Source organism: Carassius auratus, chromosome 10, assembly GCF_003368295.1.
Source record: "Carassius auratus strain Wakin chromosome 10, ASM336829v1, whole genome shotgun sequence".
NCBI lineage: Eukaryota > Metazoa > Chordata > Actinopteri > Cypriniformes > Cyprinidae > Carassius > Carassius auratus.
The window spans coordinates 4747845-4766307 of NC_039252.1; the positions used below are offsets into that span (position 1 = coordinate 4747845).

Below are 18463 nucleotides of genomic sequence, written 5' to 3' on the forward strand. Positions count from 1 at the left end.
TATATATATATATATATATATATATATATATGTACAGTACAGACGAAAAGTTTTTGAAAGAAGTTTCTTCTGCTCATCAAGCCTGCATTTATTTTATCAAAAATACGGAAAAAACAGTAATATTGTGAAATATTATTACAATTTAAAATAGATTTTTTTAAATGTATCATACTTTAAATTATAATTTATTTCTGTGATGCAAAGCTGAATTTTTAGGATCATTATCACATGATCCTTTAGAAATCATTCTAATATGATGATTCATTATCAAAGTTGGAAACAGTTCTGCTGATTAATATTTTTTCAGAACATGTGATACTTTTATAGGATACTTTGATGAATAAAAAGTAAAAAAAAATGCTATGTTTTTAAAATATAAATATTTTGTAATAACAATATACACTACTGGTCAGTAATTTGGGGTCAGTAATTTTTTTTCTTTCTATTTTTTTTTAATAAAATCAATACTTTTATTGGATGTGTTAAATTGATAAAAAGTGATAGTAAAGAAAATATGTTATTAGAATTTTTTTTTATTTTGAATAAATGCAGTTCTTTTTAACCTTTTATTCATCAAATATATTAGACTGCATAACTGTTTCCAAAACTCATAATAAATCAGAATATTAGAACGATTTCTAAATGATCATGTGATCGACTGGATGTTACTGAATGCTGAAAATTCAGCTTTGCATACAGGAACAAATGATTTTTTTTTAAAGTATATTCAAATAGAAAACTATTATTTTAAGTTGTAATAATATTTCACAATATTAAAGTTTTTTCTGTATTTTTGATCAAATAAATGCAGGTTTGATGAGCAGAAGAAACTTGTCATGTTTCCAAACTTTTGGTCTGTACTGTATATATATATATATATATATATACATACATACACACACACACACACACACACACACACACACACAGATCACTTCACTCACTTAAAAAACTTCAGCACACATCAGTATTTCACATCCATTAACTGTATTTTTATTTATTTATATGGTAGCTGTTTAATAACCAAGCTAATACCAGTCAGACAGTCGCCATCCCAAAAGAATAGGATAATCAGGAATGCTTGTTACATTTGAAGGTTTTAGACATGAGATATTTCTATATAAAATAAAAGTCTCTGCAATTTTCTGTTTAATTCATTTGACATAAAAAAATCCCCAGATTTACATGCTTTTGTCCTGAAGAAGAACAAATGAAATCAATAAGACAATCCTGTATAGAGGCTTTCTGAGGTAACCATATAAGGTCTCCATCTTTAACCATGTGTTCAATATATTAAGCCATATGATACACGCATGAGAAACTGTATATCAGGAATGAACCAGGTGTTCAAAAGGAAAGTTTTTAGTTGATCATTTCTGCTCACGATGCAGTCGTCTCCTTTGCTTTCATCCTCTCAGATCCCTGCACTCCAGCTGTACGGTCACATGGTTTCAGTTTCCCCAGCATTGTTTTTTCTCATCCTGTCTTTTTCTATTTAAAAATCATTGACTGAATATCATTATTATGTCCAGAGAGGCGCAGATGAGGGATATGGTCATCAGCATATTCTGTGTGGAAAACGGGACAAATAGTATGTAAAGTTGTTCACGGTAACGTTAATAACAGATGTGTATGATAATCAACTTATCATGAATACCTCTGCATGGTCCTCTTTCAAAAACCACATCATCGATTGCAATATCACTCCTTACTGATTCTCCTCTAGTGGCTTCAAACACAATCTAAGTATGTGGAGAAACAGATGCAATATATTCACGAAGATGATGCTGAGTGAATGTTGATTATAATGCAGCGTCATGCGACTGACCTGGTGCCGCTGGTCAAACTGATAGTTCACTGCCGCTCTGAGCCAGGAGATGCCCTGCTCTCCACGGCTCGTCCACAGTAGTTTGTCCTGGCTCTCTTGTCCGGTCTGGAGGTAAACGCTCAGCTGTCCGATCCCTGAGCCGTACATGTGGTAGAAGAACTGCAAGCACTGTGTGTCTCTAGAGCCGCGCAGAGAGCTGGAGACGAGGCGCGCTCTGTGTCCGGCCAGCATCACTGACGCCTCAATGTGCAAATAATGACCTTAAAGCAGAGAAAAGAGCTTTCTGAGACTGTTTAAATGAGAGTACTAGATTCAATACAATGTGATCATAACAGAAAATAATGAAAAAGTTTTGTGCTGTGAAAAAGTTTTTGCCCCCTTCCTGTTTTTGCAATTTTCGTGCATATTTGTCACACTTAAAATATTCAGCTCATCAATCAAATTTTAATATTACATAAAGATAAAGCAAGTAAATATAAAATGCAGTTTTAAATGATGATTTCATTTATTAAGGTGGGAAAATGTGCCCAAAACTATTGGCTCTATGTGAAAAATTAATTGCCCCCTCCTTTTAAATCATGAAAGAACTGCAATAAACCACATTATTTTAGAAAGCTGAGTTGAATTTCACTAGCCACACCAAGACTTGTTTACTGCCAGACCTGTTGAATCAAGAAATCACTTAAATAGAAGCTGTCTGACAAAGTGAAGCATGCTTAAATAGCAACACATCATGCCGCGATCTAAAGAAATTCAAGAACAGATCAGTCTGGAAAGTCATTTCTAAGTGAACCATGGTCAGAGCCATTATCCACACTTGGAGGAAACTAGGAACAGTGCTAAACTTTCCCAGCAGTGACCAGTCTACCAAAATTACTCCAAGAGCACAACGACGACTCATCCAGGAGGTCATGAAAGAGCCCAGAACAACATCTAATGAACTGCAGGCCTCACTCGCCTCAATTAAGATCAGTGTTCATTATTTAACAATAAGAAAGAGACTGGGCAAAAGATACTGCAGACCATAAATCACACAAAGGCTTGTCTCGCATTTGCCAAAAAATATCTTCTTTATCCCCAAGACTTTTGGGCAAATATTCTGTGGACTGATGCAACAAAAGTTGATCTTTTTGGAAGGTGTGTGTCCCGTTACATCTGGCATAAGACCAACACTGCATTTCATAAAAAGAACACAATACCAACAGTCAAACATGGTGATGGTAGAGTAATGGTCTGGGGCTGTTTCTAGCTTCAGGACCTGGATGACTTGCTATAATTGATGGAAGCATGAATTCAGAAAATCCTGAAGGACAGTGTCCGGCCATCAGTTTGTGACCTCAAGCTCAAGCACACTTGGGTAATGCAGCAGGACAATGATCCCAAACACACCAGCAAGTCCACCTCTGAATGGCTCAAGAAAAACAAAATTAAGGTTTTGGAGTGGCCAAATCTGGGCTTAAATCTGGACTTTAAACAGTCTATTAATGCTCGAAAACCCTCCAATGTGCAAACAATTCTACAAAGAAGAGTGGGCCAAAATTCCTCCACAGCGATGTGAGAGACTCATTGGCAGTTATCACAAATGCTTGGATGCTGTTGTTGCTGCCAAGGGTGGCACAAGCAATTATTAGATTTAGGGAGCAATTACCTTTTCACGTAGAGTCAGCCAGGTTTTGGCCACTTTTTTCCGTTAATAAACGAAATCATTATTTAAAAACTGCATTTGGTATTTACTCTGGTTATCTTTCGGTAATATTAGGATGAGGTAATATCTGAATCATTCAAATGTGACAAATATGCAAAAAAATTAATAAATTCAATCATATATAACATTTTATTTTTATATATATTGTTGAGAATCCCATGCAGGCAATGACTGCCTCGAGTCTGGATCTCATGGACATCGGCAGAGACTGGGTTTCCTGTTTTGTGATGCTTTGCCAGGCCTTTACTGCAACTGGCTTCACTTGTTGTTTGTTTGTGGCTCTTTCTTCCTTCAGTTTTGTTTTCAGCTAGTGAAATGCAGCTCGATCGGGTTGAGATCAGGAGATTGACTTGGCCATTGCAGAATATTTCTCTTTTTTACCTACAAAATCTCCTGGGTTGCTTTTGCTGTAAGTTTTGCTTTTGGGTCTTGGTCCATTTGTACTATGAAGCGCTGTCCAACCAACTTTGCTGCATTTGACTGAATCTGGACGGACAATATATCACTATACACTTCAGAGTTCATCCGGCTGCTTCTGTCCTCAGTCATCATCACTGAACCATTGGTTTGGCTTTTAGATGCCTTGTTTGCAGCTTGTGGTGAAGCATCTGTATTTGCTCTGGTGAAGTCTTCTCTTATTTTTAAACTTTGACAGTGACACGTCTGTCTCCTGGAGAGTATTCTTCTCTTGGCTGGATACTGTAAAAGGGTTCTTTACCATGGAGAGGATCCTCCGATCATCCATCACTTTTGTTTCTCGTGGACGTCCAGGCTTTTTTATGTTGCTGAGTTCACCAGTGCGTTCCTTCTTCTCAGAACGTTCCAAACTGTTGATTTGGCCAATCCTAATACTCCTGCTCTCTCTCTGATGGATTTATTTCGTTTTTGAAGCCTAATAATTGTCTGTTTCACTTGTATGGAGAGCTCCTTTGACCACATGATGCGGTTCACCGCATCAGCTTCCAAATGAAAAAGGCACACTTACTCCAGATCTTTTACCTGCTTAATTGATGAAGAAATAATGAAGTAATAGTCTACATCGGTCCACAAAATGGATTTTGAGTAAACAGTCCAATTACTTATGGCCCCTTACTATTACTATTACTATTGTTAAACAATGATAACCATAAAGTATTAAACCATAATAAAACTGTGGTTATACAAATGGTAACCATACTACACTTAATTAATTTGTATATAACTTCCATTTTAAAAGTATGCTAAAGTGTACTTAGCTACAAGACTAAAGCCATGGACATCCAACTTTTAAACTTTTACACTCTTGTACATGTTCCATTATTCCCAATGATAAGTTTATAACAGAAGTTAGGAGTGATAAGGGTCTTATCTCACCCACTCCAGTAGTGTGGTCTCCTCTGGGCCCGGTGTAGGATGTGGGTGTGGGTCCCCGGGCCAGCATCCAGTCTCCTGAGTCTCCTTCCTTGTCCTGAGTGAATCCACACAGACCAGCCTCAAAGTCACAGTGAGACGGGGCTGACACTGAAGATGCTGTAATAAAGAGAGCTCATTTCTGCTTGTAGTGAACACAAATATTAAGGAAACAACATTAAGATTCACCATGAAGATTCAAATGCACAGAGTTTTGTGAGAAATGAAGCATGTTTACCTAACAGTGCACAGTCACCAAGCGTGACTTTAATGTCATCGAGACCCACAGAGTCACAAATCCAAATATTTTTGCATGTGCTGATGAAAACCACCTTCATCGCCCAGATGGAGGAAAATCACATGATGAAAATCAACATGAAATTAGATGAGTAAAGTTTGTGAGCCAGCTTGCTTGAGAAAGCCTAGCCTGAAAGTTTCAAACAGCTGTAAAAGTTTGTAGTTTGAAAGTTTAGATTAGATAGATTAGATGATTTAACATGTTGCTAACATATTATTCTAATCTTTTAGCATGATTAGCATGTTTCCAGCAAAATGCTAGCATGTTTGTGGCATGATTGGCATGTTGCTAACATGTTGCTTGATTATTATTAGCATGATAACCATATTTCTAGCATGGCTAGTATGTTGCTAGCAAGTTGCTAGCATGTTTGTGGCATGATTAGCATGATGTTAACATTTGTCTAGCATGATTAACATGATGACAGCATGTTTCTAGCATATTTTTTTAAATGATAAGCATGTTGTCTGGATATTTCACATGATTTGCATGTTGCTAACATATTAGCCTATTATTAACACAATTAACATGTTTTTAGCATGTTTCTAGCATAATGCTAACTTGAAATGATAAACTTTTTGCTAGCATGGTTAGCATGTTGTTAACATATTATTAACATGATTAGCAAGTTTGTATGTTTTTTGCATGATTAGCCCTACTATGTTGCCAACATATTTTTAGCAGAATTTTTCTAGCAAATTGAACGTTTCTAGCAAGATAAACATGTTTCAAGTAAGTTTAGCATGTACGCAGCATGATTAGCATGATGCTAGCTTGTGGATAGCATGCTTTTGTCATGATTAACCTGTTGCTAGCATATTTCTAGCATGATAAGCATGTTTCTAGCTGATTTAACATGTTTCTAACATGATAGGCATGTTTCTAGCTAATTTACAATTTTTCTAGCATGATAAGCATGTTTCTACTAAGTTTTGCATGTACGCAGCATGATTAGCATGATGCTAGCATGTGGATAGCATGCTTTTGGCGTGATTAACATGTTGCTAGTATATTTCTAGCATGATAAGCATGTTTTTAGCAAGTTAAGCATGTTGCAAGCATGAGCATGTTGTCCTAAGTTGTCCTGCTTATATATATTACTGTACAGAAGTTTTGACTCCCTCAATAAAAGTCTATGGGATTTACGTAGTTTTCATGATCCGTTTAATAAAAATCATAAGTCTGATCAGAAGAGATATAGCATAAGTAGAGTAGTGTGAAGGTCTGATTCAAGTTTGGTGGTAGCTTGAAAGGAGATACAGTCCAAATTTAGCCTCAGAAGAAGAAGAATCTTAAAGCTTGGCTTTCTCATGCTATCTTAATGACAGATCAGAAAAGAAAGACAGTGCATGCTGTAATATTTAAAAAAGTAAAACTCATGTATGGTTCTGTGGATTTAAAGTATGAATGATCCTCAGACCGTCTTAAATTTGCAGATGTTATAAACATTTATTTTTTAAATCTGAATCTTTCTCTAATAAATGTCATGTGAGACATAAACTGTGAGAGCAGCGGGCCAGAATTATGTCCAGATAAGTCATCTGAGATTAGGCTATGTGTCTCTTAAAGAGTCTGTGAAATTTCCTTTTGAAACTGAGACGGCCAATAGACTTCAGTTTACAGCCGTAAACCATGATTTGCCACATGCTGCTGGTAAGCAAAGGTATGGCAGGCAAAGTTTTAATGGTTAGAATTATAATATAAATAATATGTTAATATGCATTGAATATGACTTCAATGCACCACTTGTCTTTCCCTTCTGACTAATCAATCAATAATCAGGAATAGTTATTGACAATAATAAAGCCTTTTGCATCTTACCTGAGCATTTTTCTGACTTTGAATGGTCAGTTCAACTGCAATCCAGAGATTTCTTATCTTATAATTCTGAGTCCATATTTGTTCTTGTTTAGTACCGTCGCTGTAATGCAGATACGCCGACAGCACCTGGTCTGTTCCACTGAGGCCTCGCAGGGAGTAGAAGAACTTCAGGCAGTATTTCTGATTGGCTGGCATCGCTGGGCCAAACAAACGACTGACGTATCCAGACTGTACACTCAAGCGAGAGTTTGCCAACAAGAAGGATCCTGTTCAGAAAGAACAACTATTTTTAACCACGTGACCCTGGACAACAAGACCAGTCTTAAGTGTCAATTATTCAAACTGAGATGTATGCATCCTCTGAAAGCTGAATAAATAAGCTTTCTATTGATATGTGGTTTGTTAGGATCAGTATTTGGCAGAGATACTACTACCGGTATTTGAAAATCTGGAATCTGAGGGTGCAAAAAAATCTAAATACTGATAAAATCACTTTTATAGTTGTCCAAATGGATTCATAGCAATGCATATTATTAATCAAAAATATATTTTTAAATATATTTACATTAGAAATTTACAAAATATCTTCATGGAACATGATCTTAACTTAATATTCTAATGATTTTTGGCATAAAAGAAAAATCTATAATTTTGACCCATACAATGTTTTTTTGGCTATTGCTACAAATATACCCCAGAGACTTTGGTTTGTGTGCCAGGGTCACACATCATGCTTCAATAAATGCAGGCAATTAATCAGTAATGTGTTTATACACTCCTGTGTAAAACTTTGGGGTCAGTACAATTTAAAAACATTTTAAAGTCTTTTCTGCTCTTATTTGATACAAATACAATAACAATTTAAATATTGTGTATATAAGCAATTCTGAAAATAATTTCTCAGTTATCCTGTGATCAAAGCTGAATTCCCAGCATCATCACTCCAGTCTTCAGTGTCACACGATTCTTCAGAAATCATTCAAATATGCTGATATTTCTTCTCCAGAAGTGGTCGTGCACCTGCTCCTGTCGTGTGGTCTCCAGCGGTGTAGATGTTGGGTCTCACAGACACTCTCCTCCACAGTGAACTGTCTGTCTGTGTCTGCACATACTGACAATATCCTGACTCAAAGTCACAGTTGGCAACAGATGGATCAAACGTTGGCTCTGTGGAAACACAGTTTATTTACTGATCACACAGGTATAGTGTCTGAGCTCTGAGGTGGCTTGAGCGGTTCATACACACCTGTGTCTGCATCACAGAACTCTGGAGAGAAGGAAATCTCATCCAGGATCACGTATCCTCCATGTGGACCGTTGAACGCCACCTCAAACACCAACTTGAACGATACACACACACACACACACACAAATGTTAGTGCTTACAATTTTACATGAAGTGTGACTAATTATAATCATGTTTAATCATGAAATCACACTAAATTAAAAATTAAATAAACACAGAGTTGGGAAAAGTTACCTTCCAAATTATTAATGCATTATAATATTGTGTTAATAAAAATGTAATGGTGTTAATTAGTTCCTATTTATGGAAAGTAATGCATTACTTTTTCTCATCTGGCCTGTGCTTGCTTGTTTCTTTTTAATATAAAAAAGTCTTACTTTTTGGCAAATTTTAAAGCACCAAAAATGAACCGAATAAACCTCAGGCTGAGGCTTTTTGCATGCACGTTTAATCATTGTAGGTTCACATAATATTGTAAGTTTACTTTTCACAGTTTAAAAGCATGTTCACCATTACCTATCATTAAATACATATCGCTTATGCATTAACTACTAATTTCTCCCAACATGGCAACACAAGAGCTGTCAGTTAATAAATGGGAAAACAAAGTACTAGCGTTGTATTAAAAAGAAACTCAGATATTTTCTTGTAAATTAAAAATATTATGCATTACTTTACTAGTTTCTTGATCCGATTGCTCTACCCCCAACACTGTGGGCATGTTTTTGTGACATATCAGGACACAACTCTGTATAATGACATTGGTATGACACAGGTATTACAAGGAGAGGGTGACTTATTAGGACATAACCCATGTCCCCATTTTTCAAAACGCTTATAAATCATACAGAATGAGTTTTTTTGAGAAAGTAAAAATGCACAAAGTTTCCTGTGAGGGTTAGGTTTAGGGGTAGGGTTGGTGAAGGGCGATAGAAAATACAGTTTCTACAGAATAAAAACCATTACGCCTATGGGATGTCCCCACTTTTCACAAAAACAAACATGTGTGTGTGCGTTTGTGTGTGTGTTTGTACATATATATATATAGTTTTGTAGACCTCTAAACCCTACTAAAATTAAATTAAATGTCAGAATCAATCTCTGGGATCTGGAAGCAACAAGCAGAGAACACAAGAACTGCAGGCTGAAATCTACCCAGCTAATAGAGAACATTAACAGAACTTCGGCTGATGTTCTGGAACGATATCGAGTAACATTAATAGAATGATAATAGAACATTAATTTATCTGTTTGCTTATAATATTCCTTTATCTGGTCTTTAATAATTTTCCCAAAACTTAGCACAAGAACATTATTTGTGCAATGTTCTTGGACGTTCATCTAACCTTTTATAGACGTGACCTTCAGAACATTGAGTGAATATTCAAAAGCAAACGTTTCCACAACATGTGCAAATGATCAAATGAAATGTTCCCTTAACATTCGTATAATCAAGAAACAAAACATCATGAGAACAGTGTGTTAGCCTCCTACTTTCTTCAAAACCCAGAATGTCTCTTGTGATGTTGTTTAGGCACAGCAGGGGTGTTCAGTCCTGGTCCTGGAGGGCCAGCGTCCTGCAGAGTTTAGTTTAACTTGTCCCAGCATGCATGCCTTTGACAATTAGTCCTGAAGACCGTTAGTTCAGATGTGGTAATTGACACTGGCCGTCCAGGACCAGGTTTGGACAGCCCTGAGGTGCAGCGTCTATAAAAGAACAAAAAGAGTTTTTTTGTGCTCCTAGCGTTGCAGAATCTTTCCTGACGCAGTCAGACACAGTCTGGTCCATATTTAGCAGCTGGCAGCTCACTCTGTCCAAGAACTCCACACTCCGACAGGAAGAGACTGGTTGCCCGGTATGTAAAACAGAGCTAGTTTTATGTGGCTTTTAGGATAGTATCTGAAACAGATATTTATCTGTGGTGGTCAGTCCGTACCTCTATTGGATATGGAGCTTTGAGGTCCACTTGTACTGGTCTCCAGACTCTGGTTTCTGGACTCCAGTTCATGGTGTTGTTCTCCTGTAGATCGGCTCTCCACAGCTCCTGATACTGTCCGGCCTGATCCCTGCTGAAGAGGGAGAACAGGTGGTCCCCGGCGTGATAGTGCTGGTACTGGAAGCTCAAGCAGCCCGACATGGGCACTGAGGTCATCGGAGATACCAGCTTGGCCACCTCCTGGAAGCTTTTAGTGTCCGTAGAGTCCACAAACATGTACTGACCTGTGTGAGTCAATGAAAGGACATCGGGGACAGAATCTGTTCAGCCATGGCTTTATAAAATACTAGATATGATAATATAAGGATGTCAGACAGTATTTTTTTCATATCCTATTGGATTACATCACAAAGCGGGTGCTGGTCAGACTAACCTGTCCCAGCGGTCAGTGCAGCATCATCTGATCTCCCCACACGCCAGTTCATAAATCTGTTCCACTCGTTACTGTAGCCACACAGATGCTCTTCCTCAAACTCACACTCTTTGAGGTCACATGATCAGAAAATATTAGTTTGCATCAAAATGTAAATAACTACTTTTGAAGCTCTCTATCTCTACAAGCCATCTAATGCCGGTAACATTTGGGCAAAATTCAGAAATCTGGGTTCATTTAACAGATTATCATTCTCTCAGGAATGTGCAGTTTCCTAGCAATTACCGTCCAAACATTGTTGGGAAAGAACAGTGTTTTTGTTTTCTGTGGTTAACCAGTCTTTTCATGTGGCTGGCTTTGACTCTGGCATGGCTTTTTTACTGTTGCAAAGAAACAAACAACGTTGAAGGCTGCTGATCTGTTCTGGGTGTTTGGCCCGAGTGATCAGAGCACTAACCTATGCAGTATTTATCAGAGATCTTGATCTCAAAGATGGACACACTGCTGCCTTCTTCTGCTCCTAGTTTGCCTTCAATCACGATCTGCAGATGTAGAACAAATTTATCATTGGGGTCACGTGATAACAAGACAATATGACACACACTGCATTAATAGTTCTCACCTTGAACGTTTGGGTGGAGTTCTGTAGGTCAATGCTAGCGATGAGCCAGCTATCAGACGGGCTTTGGGTGGTCCAGAGCACCTGATCGAAGCTCTCTCCGTCCATGCGCTTCTGCACCTGCAGGGAGGCGCTGCCTGTGACCTGATAGACCATCCTAAAGCAGCTCCAGTCCTGCTGATCCACATCTGGACCCAAAAGAACCGCCTTTCCCTGGTCCTCCTGGACTTGCTCTTCGACTGTGATGAAGTGTCCTGAGTGAAGCAGAGGGAAAACAACATTCATGGCAAGAGTTGTGCGTGCAGCTGGGAAGACAGAAAAATGTTTTTTTTTTACAGTGACAGACCACTTATCAAACAACCATTTTATGACTGAGTGCAAAAATGCATTTTTTTCTTTTGCCTGCAGATGCATATAATTCACCAGAGATCTCATATCCTATTCTCTCCTCATCTGTATCCGATCCTTACATTTCTTGTTCATTTCCTGTGCTCTTTAGATACAACCAAAAGCAAATAACCCAGTGTGCTTGTGCACTAGTGATTCATGCCACATATAAACAGAGCAAAATCATCAATCCAGTAATGTGTTATTTCACTCTCATCTCCAGATGCCCTAAATACTGAGGCCATGGCTTCCAGATGTGGGCTTCAGTAAACCCTGTTTCTTCACATTTCTGGGCATTTGATCCATGCAGTTCACATGTTGTTTTTTAATCCTGAAATCCATGTTTGGGCTGTTCATACCATACTTCACGGCTTCATTACATTAGTTAAGAAATGGTGCCAACCTCCACACTCTTAAAAATTGCCTTAAACGGCCACAGTTCACCCCAAAAATACAGTTTTGTTATCATTTACACACTCTCAAGTCATTCCAACCCTGCTGGAACACAAAGGGAGAATATTTTACGGAAAATAAAATATTTTATGGAAAAGAGCTGCACAAAGATTCTTCAAAATGTCTTCTTTTCAGATCCACAAAAATAAAATAAAATGATACAATAAATTAAAATAAAGTAATAAAATAATGAACGATCATGTAAATAGCTTATATATATATATATATATATATATATATATATATATATGACAAATGACAAATGAGATGAAAATTCTGATGAGAGCTCTTAATATAAATACATATATTGTTTAAAAAACATGGAAAATGCTTAGAAATGCAGTGTTTGTATTCATGAGGACTTTTATGTGGTTTTCAAAAACTATTATATCATTTTTTTTTTTATAAATCGAAAAACCAAATAATCTAATAATAAACAAATAATCACTCTAAACATGTCATATGGGGCAACCATGGAAAATTCAATAACCCATTTTGTTTACCCTTTGAATGCATGCTCATATATTCTTGTTAACTAATTTTAAAGGGATACTTCACCCCAACATGAAAATAGTGTCATAAATCACTTACCCCCATGTTCTTCCAAACCCATAAATGCTTCGTTCATCTTCGGAACACAATTTAATATATTCTGGATGAAAACTGGGAGGCTTTAACTGTCCCAAAGACTGCCAAGTAAAATATTATATGGACTGTTCTGACGATGCTTTAATACTTTTTCTGGACTTTAAATTAAAATTAAAATTAAAATTAAATTAAATTAAATTAAATTAAATTAAATTAAATTAAATTAAATTAAATTAAATTAAATTAAATTAAATTAAATTTAATTTAATTTAATTTACATTTACATTTAAATGTAAAATTTAGCAGACGCTTTTATCCAAAGTGACTAACAGTGCATTCAGGCTATCTATTTATTTGGCAGTCCATGGGACAGTCACAAGCCTCCTGGTTTTTCATCCAAAATATATTAAATTGTGTTCTGAAGACGAACAAAGCTTTTCCAGGTTTGGAACGACATGGTGATTAATGACAAGACTTTCATTTTGGGGTGGAATATCACTTTAATCATTATTTTGAAATACATTTTCAAATACTTTTAAAGTAAAAGTATTTTTTCTGAATATGATGAATTATTCATATACATAACATAACTTAACAACATAACATAGCATAATATAACCTAACATAACATAACATATCATAACATAACATAACATAACATAACATAACATAACATAACATAACATAACATAACATCAGAAGGTAACATAAGGTAGGGTTGTAGCACATGACACAGTCTGCATTAACCTTGTCTTCTCATCACATGTTTTTTTGCTCACTGGTTGCACCACATGACTTTTTTTGGTCACTGATTTTGGAGGCAAATGTTTTTCAAATGTTCATAGAATTTTAACATAAACTGCTTCACTGTATCTATTCCTGAGAAAACTACTCAATACCATATTCATTATGATACCAGGACAGATGCACTATTATAACATTTTTGAATTCATGCCACCCAAAAATATACCAAAGTAAAATGTAATTAAAATCATGTTCACTACAGAAGATGTGTATTAAATATATTTTTTTATGTTGTTTTTTCCCCCTTCCTATTAAATGAATAAACTGTAATTGACTGACATCCACTCATTTAAAGGTGACCTTGGCATCAAATGATTCCCAAAGCAATGCATTCATTGACAGGCTGCTGAAACTCACCAGAAGGGTCAAGGGTCCAGCTGAGAAAGTCAGGGTCAGACGTATAGTCACATGTGCTGTCCTGAAAGCTGCAGGAGCCTGGCAAAAACTCTGCTTTAGCTGTCACTGAGAGAAAACAGCATTGAACACACACTAATGCATGTACAATAATCTACACAGACAACATTAACTGCAATGAGTACTCACCAATCAAGCTCAGAAGATAGAACGGAAGCATCTTCTCTTTTACGTTTTGTCTTGCAATCAATAAATCAAATTAGATCTGGTTTAGCACTAGAGATGATCTAGATTTCATTCTCTCATCTTGTCCTTCTGTCAAGCTGGCAGTGTATAACCGAAGCTCGGATGTGATCCTTCTGTCTGGGCTGCTGGAGAAGAAAATGGGAGGGAATTAGGAGAGGTTTTCAGTAACGATGACCAGATTCAGAGGTTACCTTCCCTTACCACGAAACACACGTTCATATCGCTGATCCATAGCATCATCTGGATGTGTAGATCAGATCTATATGGAGCAGATCTTTGTCTTCTCTCTTCAGATTTGTGTAACATCTTGAAAGCAGACAGAAGGTTGTAAAGTATTTCCACTAGGGCACTGTGCCATCAGGAGCACTAAAATATCTCTTCTCGCTTTATTCAGGCGAGGATCCAGTGAGAACTGTGTGTTCTGGTTATGAAACATTTGTTGATGATGTGAGCACATCTGCATCTTACTCAAGTTCCTATGAGACACAGATATTCTGGCCACTTTGACAACAGAAGTGATCAAGCCTATTATTATATTTTGGCAGCATTATTTCTAGTAGTATTTGTTTCATTGTTTTCTCTATTTAAAAGGTTTTCACTTTAATGGTTTTTCCTTTGTTTTACTTTAACTGTATTTCTTCTTTGATCTGAATTGTGCTTCACAACTGTACTCATAATAGTTTACTATGATTTTAATTATCTATATTACATCTGAAGTATGATTGTCACCACTCTCTACGTATGTTAAATGCAATAAAAGCTATAAACCAAGCTATCTATGATTGTATCTGGAAAAGAAAACAGAAAATGAATGTTGGTCAAAGAATATGAAGAACAAAACAAATTGGCTAAGACCTTTTTGAAAAATGGTTTCATATGCCCAGGCAAATATTTATGAAATTAGGAGGTATACAATTTTTTCCTTAGATGTGATTATGACCCTTTAAAACTCCCTGTTAAGTTATCAGTGTTTCATGAACAGGTTTTACTTCATTGGAAAATAATCTACAGTATAAGAATAATGTCGGTGGAATGGAATTTTAAATGAATTATGTTTTTAGGAACAAATCTCAATTCTACAAAAACTGGTTGGAGAAAGGAATAAGGTCTGTGATGTGTAAGGGTCAAGGCCGAAAAACTAACTGGATTCCCGTGATCTTTGGGCCCTTAGACACTGCATCACATACAGGAACGCTACTGTAATGGAAATCACAACATGGGCTCAGGAATACTTCCAGAAAACATTGTCGGTGAACACAATCCAGCGTGCCATTCGCCGTCGCCGGCTAAGACTCTATAGGTCAAAAAAGAAGTCATATCGAAACATGATCCAGAAGCCAGATGTTTTCTCTGGGCCAAGGCTCATTTAAAATGGACTGTGGCAAAGTGGAAAACTGTTCTGTGGTCAGACGAATCAAAATTTGAAGTTCTTTTAGGAAAACTGGGACGCCATGTCATCATGAATAAAGAGGACAAGGACAACCCAAGTTGTTATCAGCACTCAGTTCAGAAGCCTGCATCTCTGATGATATGAGGTTGCATGTGTGCATGTGGCATGGGCAGCTTACACATCAAAGGCACCATCAATGCTGAAAGGTAAATCCAAGTTCTAGAACAACATCTGCTCCCATCCAGACGTCGTCTCTTTCAAGGAAGACCTTGGATTTTCCAATGTGACAATGCCAGACCACATACTGCATCAATTACAACATCATGAGTAGAAGAGGGATCCGGGTACTGAGATGTCCAGCCTGCAGTCCAGATCTTTCACCCATAGAAAACATTTGGTGCATCATAAAGAGGAATATGTGACAAAGAAGACCTAAGACAGTTGAGCAACTTGAAGCCTGTATTAGACAAGAATGAGACAACATTCCTATTCCTAAACTTGTCTCCTCAGTCCCCAGACGTTTGCAGACTGTTATAAAAAGAAGAGGGGACGCCACACAGTGGTAAACATGGCCTTGTTTGAGATGTGTTGATGCCATGAAATTTAACATCAACTTATTTTTCCCTTGATAAATGAAACATGTGTTGTTATTCACAATTTGTACAATGTCCCAAGTTTTTTGGAATCGGGTTTGTAGTTTCTGAACTTTTAAACACATGAACCATGACATATAATCCAATCAACAAAACCTTTACATTAAGCTATTGCCTGTTTTTTGTTTATTATAGCAAATATCTCAAATAAATTAGGGCACAAAGATTGGATTGATTGTGTTGTTTGCAAGGCTTCTGTAGGAGGCTGTGGAGCTTATTTTGAAGTTATTTTATTTCTCTCTGATTGGTGGGTCACTCTTCAGGATTATGGGTAATGGGGTAATGTAGTTCTTAATCAGGAATTTGGCTAAAAAGGCACACGTGTTCATACAGATTAATATGGGAAAGATCTGGAGTGATTTTTGTCATGCATGCCTTTTACAGCACAGTAAATTTCACATCAAAGTCATTCCTGATAACAGACCTTCACATTTCACCACTTTACAAAGAAAATGTCATGTGAGAGTATGACTGTCATGCATCTGTCATGTACCAAACAGTCCATTATATTGCAAAATTAATTTATTAAATTTATTGGAAATAACATGACGGGTATAATTGACGTTTTACAAAATATGGAGTTTAATAAATGGTAAATGCATTTTTTTATTTGATTTCACTAAATTATTGCATTTTACATTTTATTTTTTATTGAATAGCAAGTAATTATTGTGGCTGTGCTGTTAATATAGTCTGAGCCTGAAAAATGAATGAATGAATGAAAAAATTAATAAATAAAACCTTTGAAAAATGTTACTGTAGAGTTAATCAGTATGACGTGCTCTGTTTAAATTCTATGCTGTGTTGTTAAATTCTGTGCAGTTTCAGTTTACAGAACCTTTATAATATCTCTCTTGTTTTTTCAAGAAGTGTGTTGATTCATGCACACACTCTTAAACAATTAGGGAATGAAGTCACACCGCTGGAAACCATCAATGATTGCAGGCTGAAGTCACACAATGTGTTCAGTGGACAATGTTTGGTAAGATGATATTAATATGTAATGTGGGGCCAGAGGAGGCTGGATGTTGGGTTATCTGAACTCACTGGGAAGAGCTGGATTCTTGACCACATGACGAAGCTCCCAAGGGGACTCACAGGAACTAAACTGAATACGCAATCACTGATTTCAGAATTGACATTTGTTTCACATTAGGTCCAGTTTTGTGTTCCTCCCTTTGCATACACATCACTGATACATTATACTTGGGCGAAGACCTGAGCAAATATATGCTCTTTTGTGTGTCAAGACCTGTTGTGGCTAACAGGCAGATGTTTTTAATAGTGCAAGTTGATCTTGTGGTCAAATAAAGTAAATATAGTAATTGATAAGGAAAACAAACCTGTCTGTGTTCCTCATGCAAACCTGTATCCTCATGTGAAACTCGTAGGGGCTATAAAAGCAGCTATATCTATAGAAAAATATCAAAGATTAAGCTATTTTTAAGATATTATAATTATATAGAGATAGAAAAACCCTATGAAGCTGTTTGAGTGGCCTGTATGTGTAAAAGTGGTAACCTTTTTTTATCCAGTTTTGTTTAATAGTGCCACCTGCTGCATACTTCATACCATAAAGAAAATAAAAAATTTGCATTCCAGCTACAGTACTAAAAGGATAAGTGAAGAATCCTTAAACTCTATTAAAAAAAAAAAAAATTGATTTAAGGATGTGCAGGTTCCCAAACGGGCTTAGTACTGCTGCTTTCTGACATTTAGGTATTATTTATAGGCTTTCCCAGAACAGGATACATGGGTATATATAATATATAATATATAATTTGTAAATATAATTTTATATATAAAATTTTGTCTATAAAATGCCTTGTTAGTATTCTGAGGATTATTTAAATAATTATGCAACATGATAACACAACATTTTGACTAAAACATAATTAAGAAGAAAATTAATTTATATTGATATTTAGATACTTTATATTAAAAGACAATTTTTACTCAATTTATAAATAATCGTGTGTTTTACACATTCACATATTTACTAGTGCTGTCAAATGATCAATCGCGATTAATCACATCTAAAATAGATAGAAGTTTTTGTTTACATAATATATTTGTGTGTACTATATTTAGTATGTATAACATACTGCAAGAAAATTATGGATTGTTTATATATTAAATATATTTATATATGATATAATTTATATAAATATAAGTATATACATGTTAATATTTGCTAAATATACACTGACTGTATGTGTGTGTCTTTATATAAACATAATAAATATACACAGTACACACACTTTATGTAAACAAAAGCTTTTATTTTAGATGCGATTAGTCGTGATTAATCG

General features: G+C 36.1%; 1 protein-coding gene across 2 annotated transcripts; it reads right to left on the reverse strand.

Moving 5' to 3' along the window:
- Positions 1-978: 978 nt before the first annotated feature.
- On the reverse strand, positions 979-14485 carry LOC113109625 (MAM domain-containing protein 2-like). 2 transcript variants are annotated; one of them, XM_026273306.1, is made up of 15 exons: positions 14310-14485; positions 14052-14230; positions 13866-13970; positions 11280-11530; positions 11115-11199; positions 10658-10765; positions 10225-10508; positions 8288-8381; positions 8062-8208; positions 7042-7307; positions 5161-5254; positions 4887-5042; positions 1829-2088; positions 1658-1742; positions 979-1568 (listed from the first exon to the last, which is right to left on the reverse strand). In XM_026273306.1, the coding sequence occupies exons 2-15, from the start codon at positions 14080-14082 to the stop codon at positions 1492-1494; spliced, it is 2043 nt and encodes a 680-aa protein (XP_026129091.1). In that variant the 5' UTR covers positions 14083-14230; positions 14310-14485; the 3' UTR covers positions 979-1491. The 2 variants fall into 2 exon arrangements, with proteins under 2 accessions (XP_026129091.1, XP_026129090.1); XM_026273305.1 differs by having other exon boundaries at positions 14052-14233.
- Positions 14486-18463: the final 3978 nt, after the last annotated feature.

Coding starts and splice junctions, on each gene's coding strand:
- LOC113109625 (XM_026273306.1), bottom strand. CDS start 14,082: ATGCTTCCGTTCTATCTTCTGAGCTTGATTG. Junction 11,531..13,865: donor CTGGACCCTTGACCCTTCTG/GTGAGTTTCAGC, acceptor TGCTTCACTCAG/GACACTTCATCACAGTCGAA. Junction 1,743..1,828: donor AGTTTGACCAGCGGCACCAG/GTCAGTCGCATG, acceptor CCACATACTTAG/ATTGTGTTTGAAGCCACTAG.